Raw genomic sequence first — 12,216 nt, forward strand, 5'->3', positions numbered from 1 at the left:
TCAGCATAATGTAGCCAGTGTCTACCATGCACAAACTCAGGGGGCATGTGAGAATTTCATTGGACTCTGAAGTCCATGGTTTGTTCATATGGCTTCTGCAGGTTGCCTTTTTGTCCAGTCAGTAAGAATAGTTCAGCATGGGTTACAATCAATGCCCTCCTAGGATTTTTATGCACTACAGATTCTAGAGTTTACAGAGAATGGTGCAATTAACAGAAAAAACCAAGTGAGCAGCCATTCTGTGGCTAAAAACACCTTTTAAAAAGGTCAGAGAATGGACAGACTTGTTCAAGGTAACATAAAAGCTACACATGCTCAAATAACAGCTCTTTACAACGGTGGTGTGCAGAGGAGCATCTCTGAATGTGCAATGTGTCAAACCTGGAGGCGGATGGGCTACAACAGTAGAAGAACATGGCGGGTTCCACGCCTGTCAGCTAAGAACAGGATGATGAGGCTACAGTGGGTAAATCACCAAAACTGAAGATCAGGATAATATCACCCGGTCAGACAAATCCAATTTCTGCTACGACATGCAGATGGTATGGTCAGAATTTGGCACAAACAGAATGAATCCATGGATCCTTCCTTCCTTGTGTCAACCGTGCAAGCGGATGGTGGTGTAATGGTTTGGGAACTGTCTTCTTGGCACACATTAGGCTTCTTAATGCCAATTATCATTTCAGTCCCACTGCATTACCTAAGTGTTGTTGCTGACCATAAGCATCCCTTCATGGCCACTGTCTACCCCTGTTCAAATGGATAATTCAAGCAGGATAAAGTGTCATGTCACAAAGCAGGCATCATGTCAAGCTGTTTCCATGAACAGTTTACACCAATGTCCTGCCTAGTCCTCAGATCTCAATACAAAACAGCACCTTTGGAATGAGCTGATGCAGGAGGTTCACAGGAGGAATGTGTGGCCAAAACTCTGCAGGAATGCAGAAATCTGTGTCATACTATTAACTCAGTATGGACCAAAATCCCGAAAGACTGTTGAATCCAAGCCGTGAAGAAATTCAGACTGTTGTGGAGACTTATATTATATAGGTGTAACTAATTAAATGGCAACTGTATGAATTTGGCTTCTCGCATTGTTCTGCCATTTTGACTGAACCCCAGACTTTAGGCAGTGAAATGGGAAAAGATTATTTTCCATTTCACTGCCCAATGTGATAATTTGCATAATGTCACCCTTGTGTCAAATTGATGGTATGCATATATTGTGTATATATTTCTTTCCATAAAAAATGTATGATACTGAATGCATTTCAGAACTTTTTGTAATACCTGTTCTTCAATGTGTCTGTCAATAGCATCGCTGTTGAAAGTTTAAATCTGCGCTTATCTTTCCAGAAAAATAAAATAAAATAAAAAATAAAGATCAGGTCTGCCAGTACTCCAGGCACAAATAGCCCTCACTCAAGATTTGCCATACAGAGTCATACAGAGCTTAACAAAAGAACTGTCCAATGAAGTATTTGAATGCTTTTACATTTTATTTCCCAAAAGCATCACTCACTGTTATGCATCACCCATATGTTGATGCGTTGTGGCTTAATGGGATCCTTTAACAGGTTCATCATTAGCAGTCTATTGTTGAAAAATCATATGAGAACATTGTTGGCTATTCGAAAACCATTTTAATTAATAAATAACAAACTTTTTCAAAAGAAATCAACAAATACTTAGGAAACCAATCAGATTACTGTAAACAATACACAGGTTCTTTCTTACATGGCACCACAGCAATACAATAAAGTGACCCATCCATAAATTTAATAAAGTGGTGGGTTGTAAATGCACACACACACACACACACTGCAGATGTGTCTTTGTCCTATCTTAGGCAGGATTTCATTGTGTCTCTTCCACTCATATCGAGTAATTGGTTGCCACGCTGGCTGTTCACCTATTAACATTCAGTCAATCTTTCTTTAAATAGATGCTATTTAATACATAAATATTTGGATTATAATTCCCTTAAATTTGACCCCAAAAACAATTCAGTAAGCTATGTAAAGAATACTGCAGAGCATCAATAAATCCTTCTAAAATTGCCTCAGCATCCCTGAAAATGGATGCGGCTCAGGTTCAGCACTTCAACCACAACCCAAGAACATATATCTGGTAACTTAAAGTAAAACACATATCATGTAAACTCACTGTTGTCTTTATTATCAGAAAAGAAAAAAAAACACACTTTCCTTTACATAATTACATAATGTTTAAAATCACCGTTTAGTTTAAAGAGGTTTAAGAGCACCCGATATTCACCACATTTAATACTGCTGCTAATTATAACTGAACAACCCTTTGTTAATTACAATGACCTATACTGTACATCCGAAATATTAATTCACAAACACATGCACCCACCACTCTGGAGCCATGCTCAGAACCATGAAACTTGTAGAACACAGCAGTCAGGAAAAAAAAAAATCAGGTAGAATGTAAAGATTGGATTTAGTAAATGAGATCATTAGGCCACTGAAACACTGGAGACTCAGTGTTGAGGTGTGAAAATCTTCTTGAATGTAATGCATTCTTAAAATGTGCTGTGTCCAGACACAGTTTAAGCACAGTTAAACCACTTCAAAGCTAGGAAAGATATATACAAATTAAAAACAGTCTTTCAAATTTACACAAGGGAAATCAGGGGCTTGGAGATTAAAAGCCCTCTCACATGATAACTGTCTCAATTTGGTATGAGTAGGGGCTGAGAGTCTGTTTGTGGGGCGGGTCCGGAAATGGGGTCACATGAGTGACAGGGGCAGAGGGCACTCGGTTGGCCCATCGGGATGGAGGGCGTCGGTTTGCAGGACGGGCGGGTCGAGAAAAGGCCTTCTTCACAGAGACAGACGACTTTTGGTTCTCCTGAAAAAAGACGCAAATGTAAAGGAAGTTACCAAACAAGCCAATTCCATTTCATTACACATCAGGCATGAGAAGACAAGGTGGCTCAGCTTACAGTAGAATTATACTCTTTGAAAAATGAAGTGGTTTAATTGTTGAGTTACAGTCATCATAATTAATTTTGATAACATATTACAGTTCTTGCATGTCCAAAAAATGGACTTCATGCATCTGTGTGTCTCGATGTGTGTATGTGTGTGTGTGTGTGTGTGTGTGTGTGTTTTGTTTATGTGTGAACTGACCTGTGGTGATTCCTGTTGACAGGGCGTCTGTGGGTGTGTCTTGGCAGTGTCATATTGGTGCTCTATCCCCAGCATGCCCAGAAGCTCGATGAGGTCTTCATGCTGTCCTGAGCCATTCAAAGCCAATTTCTGACCCTGCTGGAACCTGTCAGAACACTCATATCCCCTTAGGTTTGGCTCCTCCCCTCTGCAGCTGTACCAGAAGTCTGGGGACTGAGCCTGAGAAGCAGGAGCCGTGGGCCTGAAAGGTTTTTCATTCACAGCCTGAAACCTGGATTCCCAGGTTGAACCCACGTTGTTATCCACAGACTGGACTGGAGAATATGAGTTAACACCCCTGGGTCTGACACCCATCTCAGAGACATTCTCCCCCTCAAACCCTTGCCCCACCCCTTTCTTTGCCATAGCTGGGCTTCTCCATGGGCCTTTAGGTGAGCTCCTGAAGTCCGTGGGCATACTCTTCCCCACAGGCTCTCTGTCCATTGGCTGAAAATGGCCCCTGGGGAACTTTTGGCTGTCAGCTGGCCTACAGTCTGCTCTACAGTCTATCTCTGCTGGCAATGTACTGGCCTCAGGATGCCATTTTTGGACAGGCACGAAAGCGGATGACTTAGTGTTTCCGACTCTGCAGTGGAAGGAGCCAGTATTGCACTTAGATTCTGCAGGCACTATATTTGTAACGACCCCAGAGTCTGTCAGAGTCTTTCCCTCATTCTCCTGTAGCATGGCTTCAAACTTTCTCAGCACAGAGGGGCTGGTACACTTCCTGTCTGTGAGGACACAGGGGCTGTGACACTTTCTGTTGGTGAAGGATTCACGAACGGGAAATTGTGGCTCTGGAGAATTTGAACTGTTCATGTACGAGGAAGTAGTGCGAGGAGGAATGGGAGGGGCCTCTGGCTTCCCTGAGGAGGGTTTGACCCCGTCTGCCTTATTTGAGCCCCTGCTTGCCGTTTCCCAGGAGTTGTCACCCCGCTGGCTCATCCAATCAGGCTGTTTGTTCTTCACATTCTCCACTTCCTCAAACCACGGAGAATCCGCTTCGCTCCTGAGACAAAGGCAAAATTAAATCAGATGACATGTGTCCTATCACTGGAACTGCTTCAGCTGAAAATCCAACAGGCATGAGTGCGGAAAAGCTTTCAGTTCCAATTCAGTTATGCTTGAACGAGGGCAGTCACACTGCAGATACAAAAGAGTTCAGGAGGTGTTGCAATGTCATTACCTTGTGTCACTTGATTTTTTCCTGATTGCATTCTGATAGCTGCAAAGATCCTCGCTCACTCTGGCGATATCTTTCAGAGCCTGAGGGGGAGAGAGGAAGGGAGAGAATAAATTGGATGACAGGTAGAGAGCAGGGAATTGGAAATTGGGCCAGAAACATATAAATATGAATTTGCTGACTTTTTAATCAAGATGCATATATATAATCTGGGTTGGTATGAAAAGGAGTGTCCTCCAGCATACCTAAAATTAATTGGAAACCACTGCTCTCTAGACTAAGACCATCGCAATGCTAACACAATGTGTGATGAATAGTCACAAACCAACCAACTGCTTAAACATATGTATTTTTTACAATAACTGCTTATGACCCTACCACAGACTGCTTTCTCTCCATTTCAGGCAATGGTATCAACAGATACATTCACATTGGCTAACAAATATTTTGTTATGTCAAAGAAGCAATTGGCATAAATTGAGTTTAGCAGTGAACAAAAATCAGCCTAGGGTTCCTTCCAGCTGTGTAATACTATCGTAAAATAAAATATAAGAACTTGACTACTTTGATTGTCACTGTAATTTGAAAATAATAATAATAATAATAATAACACAATAACAAGAGGGAATTCACTAAAAAATGAACAGGGTACTCCAAAAACACTGAATAAGATTGCTGGCCCTTATTTGAGAGAAACGGCTATGTCAAAGGATCCACAGTATAGCCTAGAGGAGAGATTGTAAACTTCATATGCCTCAGTGTCTGCAGGTTTTTGTGGTTCTCTTTCAATCAGTAGTCAGTTTAGGCCTTGGGAACAAAGTGCTTGTAAATCAAGGCTGAAAAACCAGCAGGCACTGCGACCCTCCAGGATTTTAGTTTCAGTCCCCTGATCTACAGTAAATTCTCTTTCAGCCAACATAAAGTACCAAAATATATAACATTTTTGACTTGCGAACAAAAAACGTTCCTTTACAGCTGCATTAGACAAAGCAAACGTCAAATGTAAATGCAAGCCCATGTGTAGTTTCTCAAGTGTAACATCTGGATGACTCCTGTTGATTTTATCAGCTGCACACACTGTGCCTGACAAATCAGACAAATCTTGCAGCATGGAAAATACTTTGTATTTATATCAAGCAATTACTCAATCATTGTCATGGTCTGTTCAGTACAGCTACAGGCTAGAAGCCAAATGGAAACATAATGGCGGTGCAGTAACCCTTCTGTTATATAACAATACCCTTTCAGACAGAAAATAAAGTGAAATAGCTGTATACTATTGTATGCCCCTTCGTATATGTACTGAATGCATATGTTGTATGAGGGGAATATATATTTTTCATGAATTCCTAAAATTGGAACCATTTACTAAAGGAGGGACTCAATTCCATATTAGTCACGTAGAAAATTGTATTGTGGCTATAATTCAGCGCATTTTTTTCTGGAAGCTGAAAGAGTTAGCGAGTTGATGCGGGTGCTCACAGAGTTGACGACGCCAGTGCACTTCTGTCTCTCATCGCCGTCGCACGCGGGGCGTGGCTGGCTGTGCTCCACGCCCTGGCATCCGTCGGTGGCTCTGAGGGAAGCAGTCTGTCCACAGGAGGAGGGGACGTGCTTCAGCCCCGGACCCAAACAGCTGTTCAGGATATCCTCCAGCTCCACTTCAGCGGAGTCCCTCCTGCCATTGCTATAGTGGTCTGCGGGGTGACTGCCACCATTGCTATGGTGATTATGATAGCTATAACCATTGCTCTGGCAACCGACAGGATCATAGCCACCATTGCTGTGGTGATCTGGCAGGGCAGTGTTAAATGGATTGCCATGGTGATCCATGGGGTTATTGATGCCATTGCTATGGTGATTGGGAGGGTGAAAGTATCCATTGCATGGATGATTGGAAGGAGCAGGTTGAACATTTTTCTCAAAGTTTGGAGGAAAGCTATCCTGAGTCTTGCTGTCCAGCCCAGTAGTGTTTCCTTCTCGACGAGCCTTCACCTCGTTATACAGCTGAAAGCACCATACAGCACAGCCGTTATACACAACAACACACACATACTCACAACCGATACACAGCTGAAACAACACCACACAACACATCCTTTATATATCGCATGCACATATACACAGTCATTACTACAGCTGAGACAATACCATACAGCACACCCGTAATAAACAACAACATGCACGTAGACATAATCAAAAGACAACATAAATGTTACTGTACAACATCCTACATAACAACACGCACATGTGCACAACCTACTTTTGTAAAAGGATGCTCTACACAGCTGCACTCACACAACACAAATCCAACTGTCTCATTGTTGGTGAGAATAAGTGTATTTCATTCTAGATAAAAAAGGGTGTTTTTGAGTTTGGGATGGAGTAGGCATGCTTTAAATTAGTTTGGATTGGAGTGAATGTGTTTGAGCTTGAATGTGACAGGATGGGCCTAAATCCAGGTTCGGTTAATATGCTTGAGTATGTGGGTTGGAGTGAGTGCTTCAATGTGGCTAAATTTGGATGTGTTTGAGATTGAATAAGAGTGGATGGGCTTGAATTTGTAGTGGTGCGATTGCTTGAACATGGATTTGACTGGGTGCACTTCAGTTTAGGACAGGTGCCAATGTGTTTGAGTTCTGACAGGAGTAGATGAGTTTGAGTCAGGATCTCACCTCCTCAATGTTCTTCTGCATGTCCCTAAGCTGGCTCTCCCACTCCTTTCTCTCTGCATCAAAGCGCTCCAGCAGCTTAGCTTCGTCCTGACCCCACCTCCCCTCGCCGTGGTCTAGCCGGCATTGCAGGTCCATGGCAGCCATGGGTGTGTCCTTTCACTTCTTCCCAAACTAACTGGGTCTCAATTCAGAATCTCTATTCAGATTTCACCAATGTCACTCTAATTTGTGTTCAGATGGCACCAATGTCCCTGTCTTCTTGGTTCAGATGGAACCAATGTATGTGTCCTCTTGGTTCAGATGAAAACAATGTCTCTGTCCTCTTGGTTCAGATGGAACCAAAGTCTCTGTCCTTTTGTTTACCAGTGTCTCTCGGCAACTCTCTTGGCTCCTGGCTTCTAGCTGTGGGCACAGAGACAGGCATGGCAAGTTAGATATTGCCCAGCTCTACACGCTCACAGGAAGTGTGGTACCAAAGCTAACCACGAGAACTCAGGAATGTGGACTGTCATTGAGTATGACAGTCCACATTCCTGATTAACAGCTGCGTGAAAGATATTTCATTAGCGTATTCATTCGACAAATTTAAGGAAGACACAGACTTAATGCATGAGGGGTTTGTTATAATAGGTAGACATCATGCAAGCTTACACATTTTAGATTTTTTAAATGAATAGCTTCAATAAATTTGATAAGTTTTCCTCCATCCCGTTCTATCATATTGTATGAGGTCATTTATGTAAGCACTGACATTTCTTTTTCTGTCGATGTGCTTGACGCATTAGCTCCTGCTGCGCAGCCTGCGTTTGAGCTGCCGTATCAAGTGTTGCGCACAAAGTGAAAGTGGCAGAGTGAGGGGAGGGGCAATAATTCCTGCCCACATGCTCCCGTGCCTAACAGCATAAACCCCGGAACCATTTCCTAAACAACTCAACATTTGTCGCACAAACAGAGGTGTGACAAACCCCACGATTCACTGTTTGATATTTGTGAATGTGTAACACTTAGCCGCCATATTGACCGGACCTAGTGAAATGACTGGATGCTGAATACGTCTCCTTCCATCACTCATACCTGGTGCCACAACAGAATCGCACATCCTTCTCATACAGAGGCTCTTGGGGTTTTCCTCACCCTATTAAAGGCGTGCAGGTCTCCTATACCATTAGTGTTGGGCAATGATTACATGATTTACATTCAGGGCATACAACAGCCCACAGAAAGTTTACCAGCAGGTGGATGGGGAGTTGGAGGAGGGGGGGAGGGGCGTGGGGTAGCTCTTCTGCCCTAAACAGAAGCTGACACCCAGTAACTACTCCCCTTCCAAAGTACAAGTATCCAGAAATACACTAAGTGACGCAAGAGTAAGGTATTATTTTTACCCCTTGTAACTATGCATCGTAGCTTTCTCCTGTACGTCAACCGCTAGAGGATACAGAGTAAATAAAGGATGAGGACTGATGTGAATTGACAATTTAACACAGTGGAAGGTTTTTAACAGCCAAAATACATTTTAAGTTACCATGTTCATGATATGTTATAGGCTTCAAATTTTTTAACGAATTAAACTATTTTTTACCTATTATCACGGCTAAATATCCTGTTAATTCTTAAACCAGCTGCACTGAAACAATCTACCATATTATTACTTCATGATGTAGCCTAACATTAATCAATGCTTATTTTCATCAACTTCATTTTCATGAAAAAAGTTGAATAAATTTTAGGTCTGCTATAATTGCATCTATTCATAAAGGTAGCATCTTACCTTTTCTCTTTATGTTCAGTGACACTTCAATTAATTGTATTTTCGGGGAAGATTCATGAATTGCGGTAGCTTTAAAACATTCCGTTCCGATTAACGTAACTGTCTGGATGCATCCCGTTCAGAAACGTACAGACAAGATACAATAGTTCAGTTCTCATCCGCTTCTACACAATGTCTTGTGAAAAATTCGCTCGCACGACTAACCCACAGGGGTTTAAGCGTGACGTACAGTTATAGGGGTCGGTTCTTAGCAGCTATCCCGCCCCTTCTTGACCGTGCACGTATTTTCGGGTAAACAAGTCAGGTTCCAGCGCACAGTCAGGTTTTATAGTGAGACATGAAGGCTTTGGGTGGCGTCCTAGCAGGAGCCAAGATCAAGTGTCATTATGTCAGATGCGTTCCGGTACTGATTGGGGACTGCCGTCACATAATTCTTGGTTATATTTATTTTGTCAGAAAGGAGTGTTTACATTGCTATTTTAATCGCACAGCCTCTGCGCGCATAGGAACTTGTGTTGCTACTCTCAAATAGGATTTGGCAGATCTGGCAAATGGCATCCATGGCATGCATGCTACGATAATTTGTGACGCTGATGATGTAAATATAATTAAATAGGCCCGGCTTAGCTAGTTCATGTTTTAAAGTGAGATTTCCAGAAATGACGGCATGCCAGTGGCATATTGGTAAACGTTATTAGTCGCTTAATAATATTCGCTTTTATGTTCTCAATCATTTCTGATGAAGATTGCGCAATACCCCAGGTCACGTGGCACTAAGCGCGCACTCGGCAAACGACCTAAATAACTTAAGAGACCTTCACGGAGGAAAACAGGCTTGTTACAAAACGCAAGTCAGACAGCTACAACGTCCACCTTGAGGAAAAATTATTTGAAATGACAATAATTTAATCAATGTTCCCGCGTGTTTCCGTCAAAATAAACACACCAACAGAGATTATACTAACAAAGTAACAGTTGAAGGCATTTTATGACTTGTAAGAACTACCACAAAACAATAAATTATAGTTCTTACCTTTAAACATCTACTTCTGAATTACTGGGCAAGTATCTGAAAGTGAGCCACAAAAGAAAAAGATACTCTGTTAATAAAAGAAAGCCTTATCTTCATTAGCCAGATATCTGCTACGTAGTGGTCAATGCTGTTTCTCTACTGATACTGTTCTTCCTTTCTTGAAAGCTTTTCTTTGTTCTAAACAATAGTAACCCCACTCAGACAGCTCTATTCACGTAGGCAAAGTGCTGCATACAAATGATCACATTCAGACAAAAAAAATTTTTTTTGCAAGGATACAACCCCCAAGTCTTTACTCTGTGCACCATAGCCAATATCAGAGAGTTCTAGCTCAGTGGCTTTTCTGTACAAGAACTACAATATTAGGCAGAGAAAGCCATGTTCCATTTTGAATAGGTATCAATTGTATCTTTTCCAACCTTGTCACAACTGAGCTACTTTGGTTGCAAACTAACACATCGTATTTTTAAAATAAATAATAACATTTTAGTACATACTGTATTATCATAAAATAATATATTTTTGTGGTGGTCAAGAAAATGTTATAATGGTGAAAATGAGATAATTAGCTAGTTTTAAAAATTATTTCATTAGATACTTTTCACAATGCATCCTCAATGATATTTATTAAAGAGATTTAGAAATTTCAAGGAAGTCATCACATATTTTGCATTTATTAAGTGTGTTTTGTCTCAGCAGAGGTTCCACAATGTACTAAAATATGGGTACAACTTGCAGACATTGTTGCAAGCTAATATTTCTTTTTTTCCCCATGGCCACGATTTTTGAGTAGGCACATGCACATGCATATAAATCATGGTGCTATTTCTAAAAAGAGTTTGGCTTAATAGATTGTATTCATATTTTACACAACTGTTTGTGCCATGACTCCTACGTCATTGCAATTTTGTGTGATTTTACAACTTTAGCAGGAGAGGTAAAATATTAGTTAAATTATGAATACACCACTCTGGGATTTGTATTGCTTTCTGGGCCAAAACCTATAGTGTTACAGTATATAAAGAAAATGTCTAAAGCAACATTGTTGTCATATAAATAGATCATAGTAATGTATTGTCGCAACGCTGACTGATGGAGAGAGCACAAGCACCTGGGTTGCATTAAATAATTAGCCCAGGTGCTTAAAGGTGTGTTCCTCTCCATGGTTTGGAGCCAAGACTGGGAGTACACACAGACAGCAAGTCTGAGTATTGTTTGTACCATCACGCAAAGACGAAAAAACTGGTCAGCTGAAAAGTTGGCCAGCTGACACCAGCAGCAAGCTGAAAAGGTGTCGCTGGATTTTACTTTCTTTTGTCTTTATTGTTTTAGTTTATTGTTTTCACCTGGAACCCATGAGTGGGAATGGTGAAGGTGTTTTTATTTGACTTTGTGTTGGTGTGGGTGCACTCTCTCTCTCTCCATGCGCCAACCAACAGTGCACACCCGGAACTGGCGCATCTCCCTGCCAGGGGTGTCACACTAGCATATGATGTATGTATAGTATGCATTCAAAAGATCTGCAATGGTGCAAACACATAGCGTGAATTGCAGCATACTCAGCTGGAATTTAAACCTCAGGTAGAATGGCTAGAGGAGACTAGAATGGCTATTGAAATCTGTGAAATCTGTCTAATAAAGATTAGCTTTCTTTCAGTTGTATGTGCAGTTCTGCGGTCTACAGTCTTAAACATGCGGTTTACATTCCAGCTAAGCACATGGCAACTGACCCATAAATGGTTAAGATATACACCATATGACCAAAGTATCTGAACACCCCTTAGTCTACGGCTGTTTTTCATGGTTTGGGCTAGGCCCCTAAGTTCCAGTGAAGGCAAATCTTAATGCTACACCATACAATCACATTCTAGATGATTCTGTGCTTCCCCAACAGTTTGGGGAATGCTCTTGCCTATTTCAGATTGACAATGCTGCCAGGCACACAGCGAGGACCATATAGAAATGGTTTTCTCAAAAACGCAAGAACAGTGTGGAAGAAATTGACTGGCCTGCACAGAGCCCTGACCTCTTCTCCTTCCAGCATCTTTGGGATCAATTGGAAAGTCAACTGCAAGCCAGGCCTAATCATCCGTTCAATGCTCTACCTTACTAATGCTCTTCTGGCTGAATGGAAGCAAATCCCCATGGCAATGCTCCAACATCTAGTAGGTTACACATCTAATATAAAGCCTTCCCAGAAGAGTGGAGGTTGTTATAGCAGCATAGGGTAGACCTGCTATATTAACTCCATATTAATGAGCGTAATTTTGGATGCGATGTTGAATGTCAGGTGTCCACATACTTTTGGCCACGTAGTGTAATTTATATTGTTTGCTTACCTTTTCATATAACATGAGTCC

General features: G+C 41.5%; 1 protein-coding gene across 2 annotated transcripts; it reads right to left on the reverse strand.

Annotated features, from left to right (window-relative positions):
* Positions 1 to 2,157: 2,157 nt before the first annotated feature.
* Positions 2,158 to 9,898, reverse strand: LOC118228776. 2 transcript variants are annotated; one of them, XM_035420189.1, is made up of 6 exons: positions 9,857 to 9,898; positions 7,056 to 7,457; positions 5,863 to 6,387; positions 4,384 to 4,463; positions 3,159 to 4,206; positions 2,158 to 2,877 (listed from the first exon to the last, which is right to left on the reverse strand). In XM_035420189.1, the coding sequence occupies exons 2-6, from the start codon at positions 7,197 to 7,199 to the stop codon at positions 2,683 to 2,685; spliced, it is 1,992 nt and encodes a 663-aa protein (XP_035276080.1). In that variant the 5' UTR covers positions 7,200 to 7,457; positions 9,857 to 9,898; the 3' UTR covers positions 2,158 to 2,682. The 2 variants fall into 2 exon arrangements, with proteins under 2 accessions (XP_035276080.1, XP_035276079.1); XM_035420188.1 differs by lacking the exon at positions 9,857 to 9,898 and adding an exon at positions 8,824 to 9,120.
* Between the last annotated feature and the right edge of the window lie 2,318 nt (positions 9,899 to 12,216).

The sequence above is a fragment of the Anguilla anguilla genome, chromosome 6 (assembly GCF_013347855.1).
Source record: "Anguilla anguilla isolate fAngAng1 chromosome 6, fAngAng1.pri, whole genome shotgun sequence".
In the NCBI taxonomy this organism is placed as follows: Eukaryota; Metazoa; Chordata; class Actinopteri; order Anguilliformes; family Anguillidae; genus Anguilla; species Anguilla anguilla.

Coding starts and splice junctions, on each gene's coding strand:
- LOC118228776 (XM_035420189.1), bottom strand. CDS start 7,199: ATGGCTGCCATGGACCTGCAATGCCGGCTAGACCACGGCGAGGGGAGG. Junction 4,464..5,862: donor GCACTGGCGTCGTCAACTCT/GTGAGCACCCGC, acceptor TCTCCCCCTCAG/GCTCTGAAAGATATCGCCAG. Junction 2,878..3,158: donor GTCAACAGGAATCACCACAG/GTCAGTTCACAC, acceptor GTCTTTTTTCAG/GAGAACCAAAAGTCGTCTGT.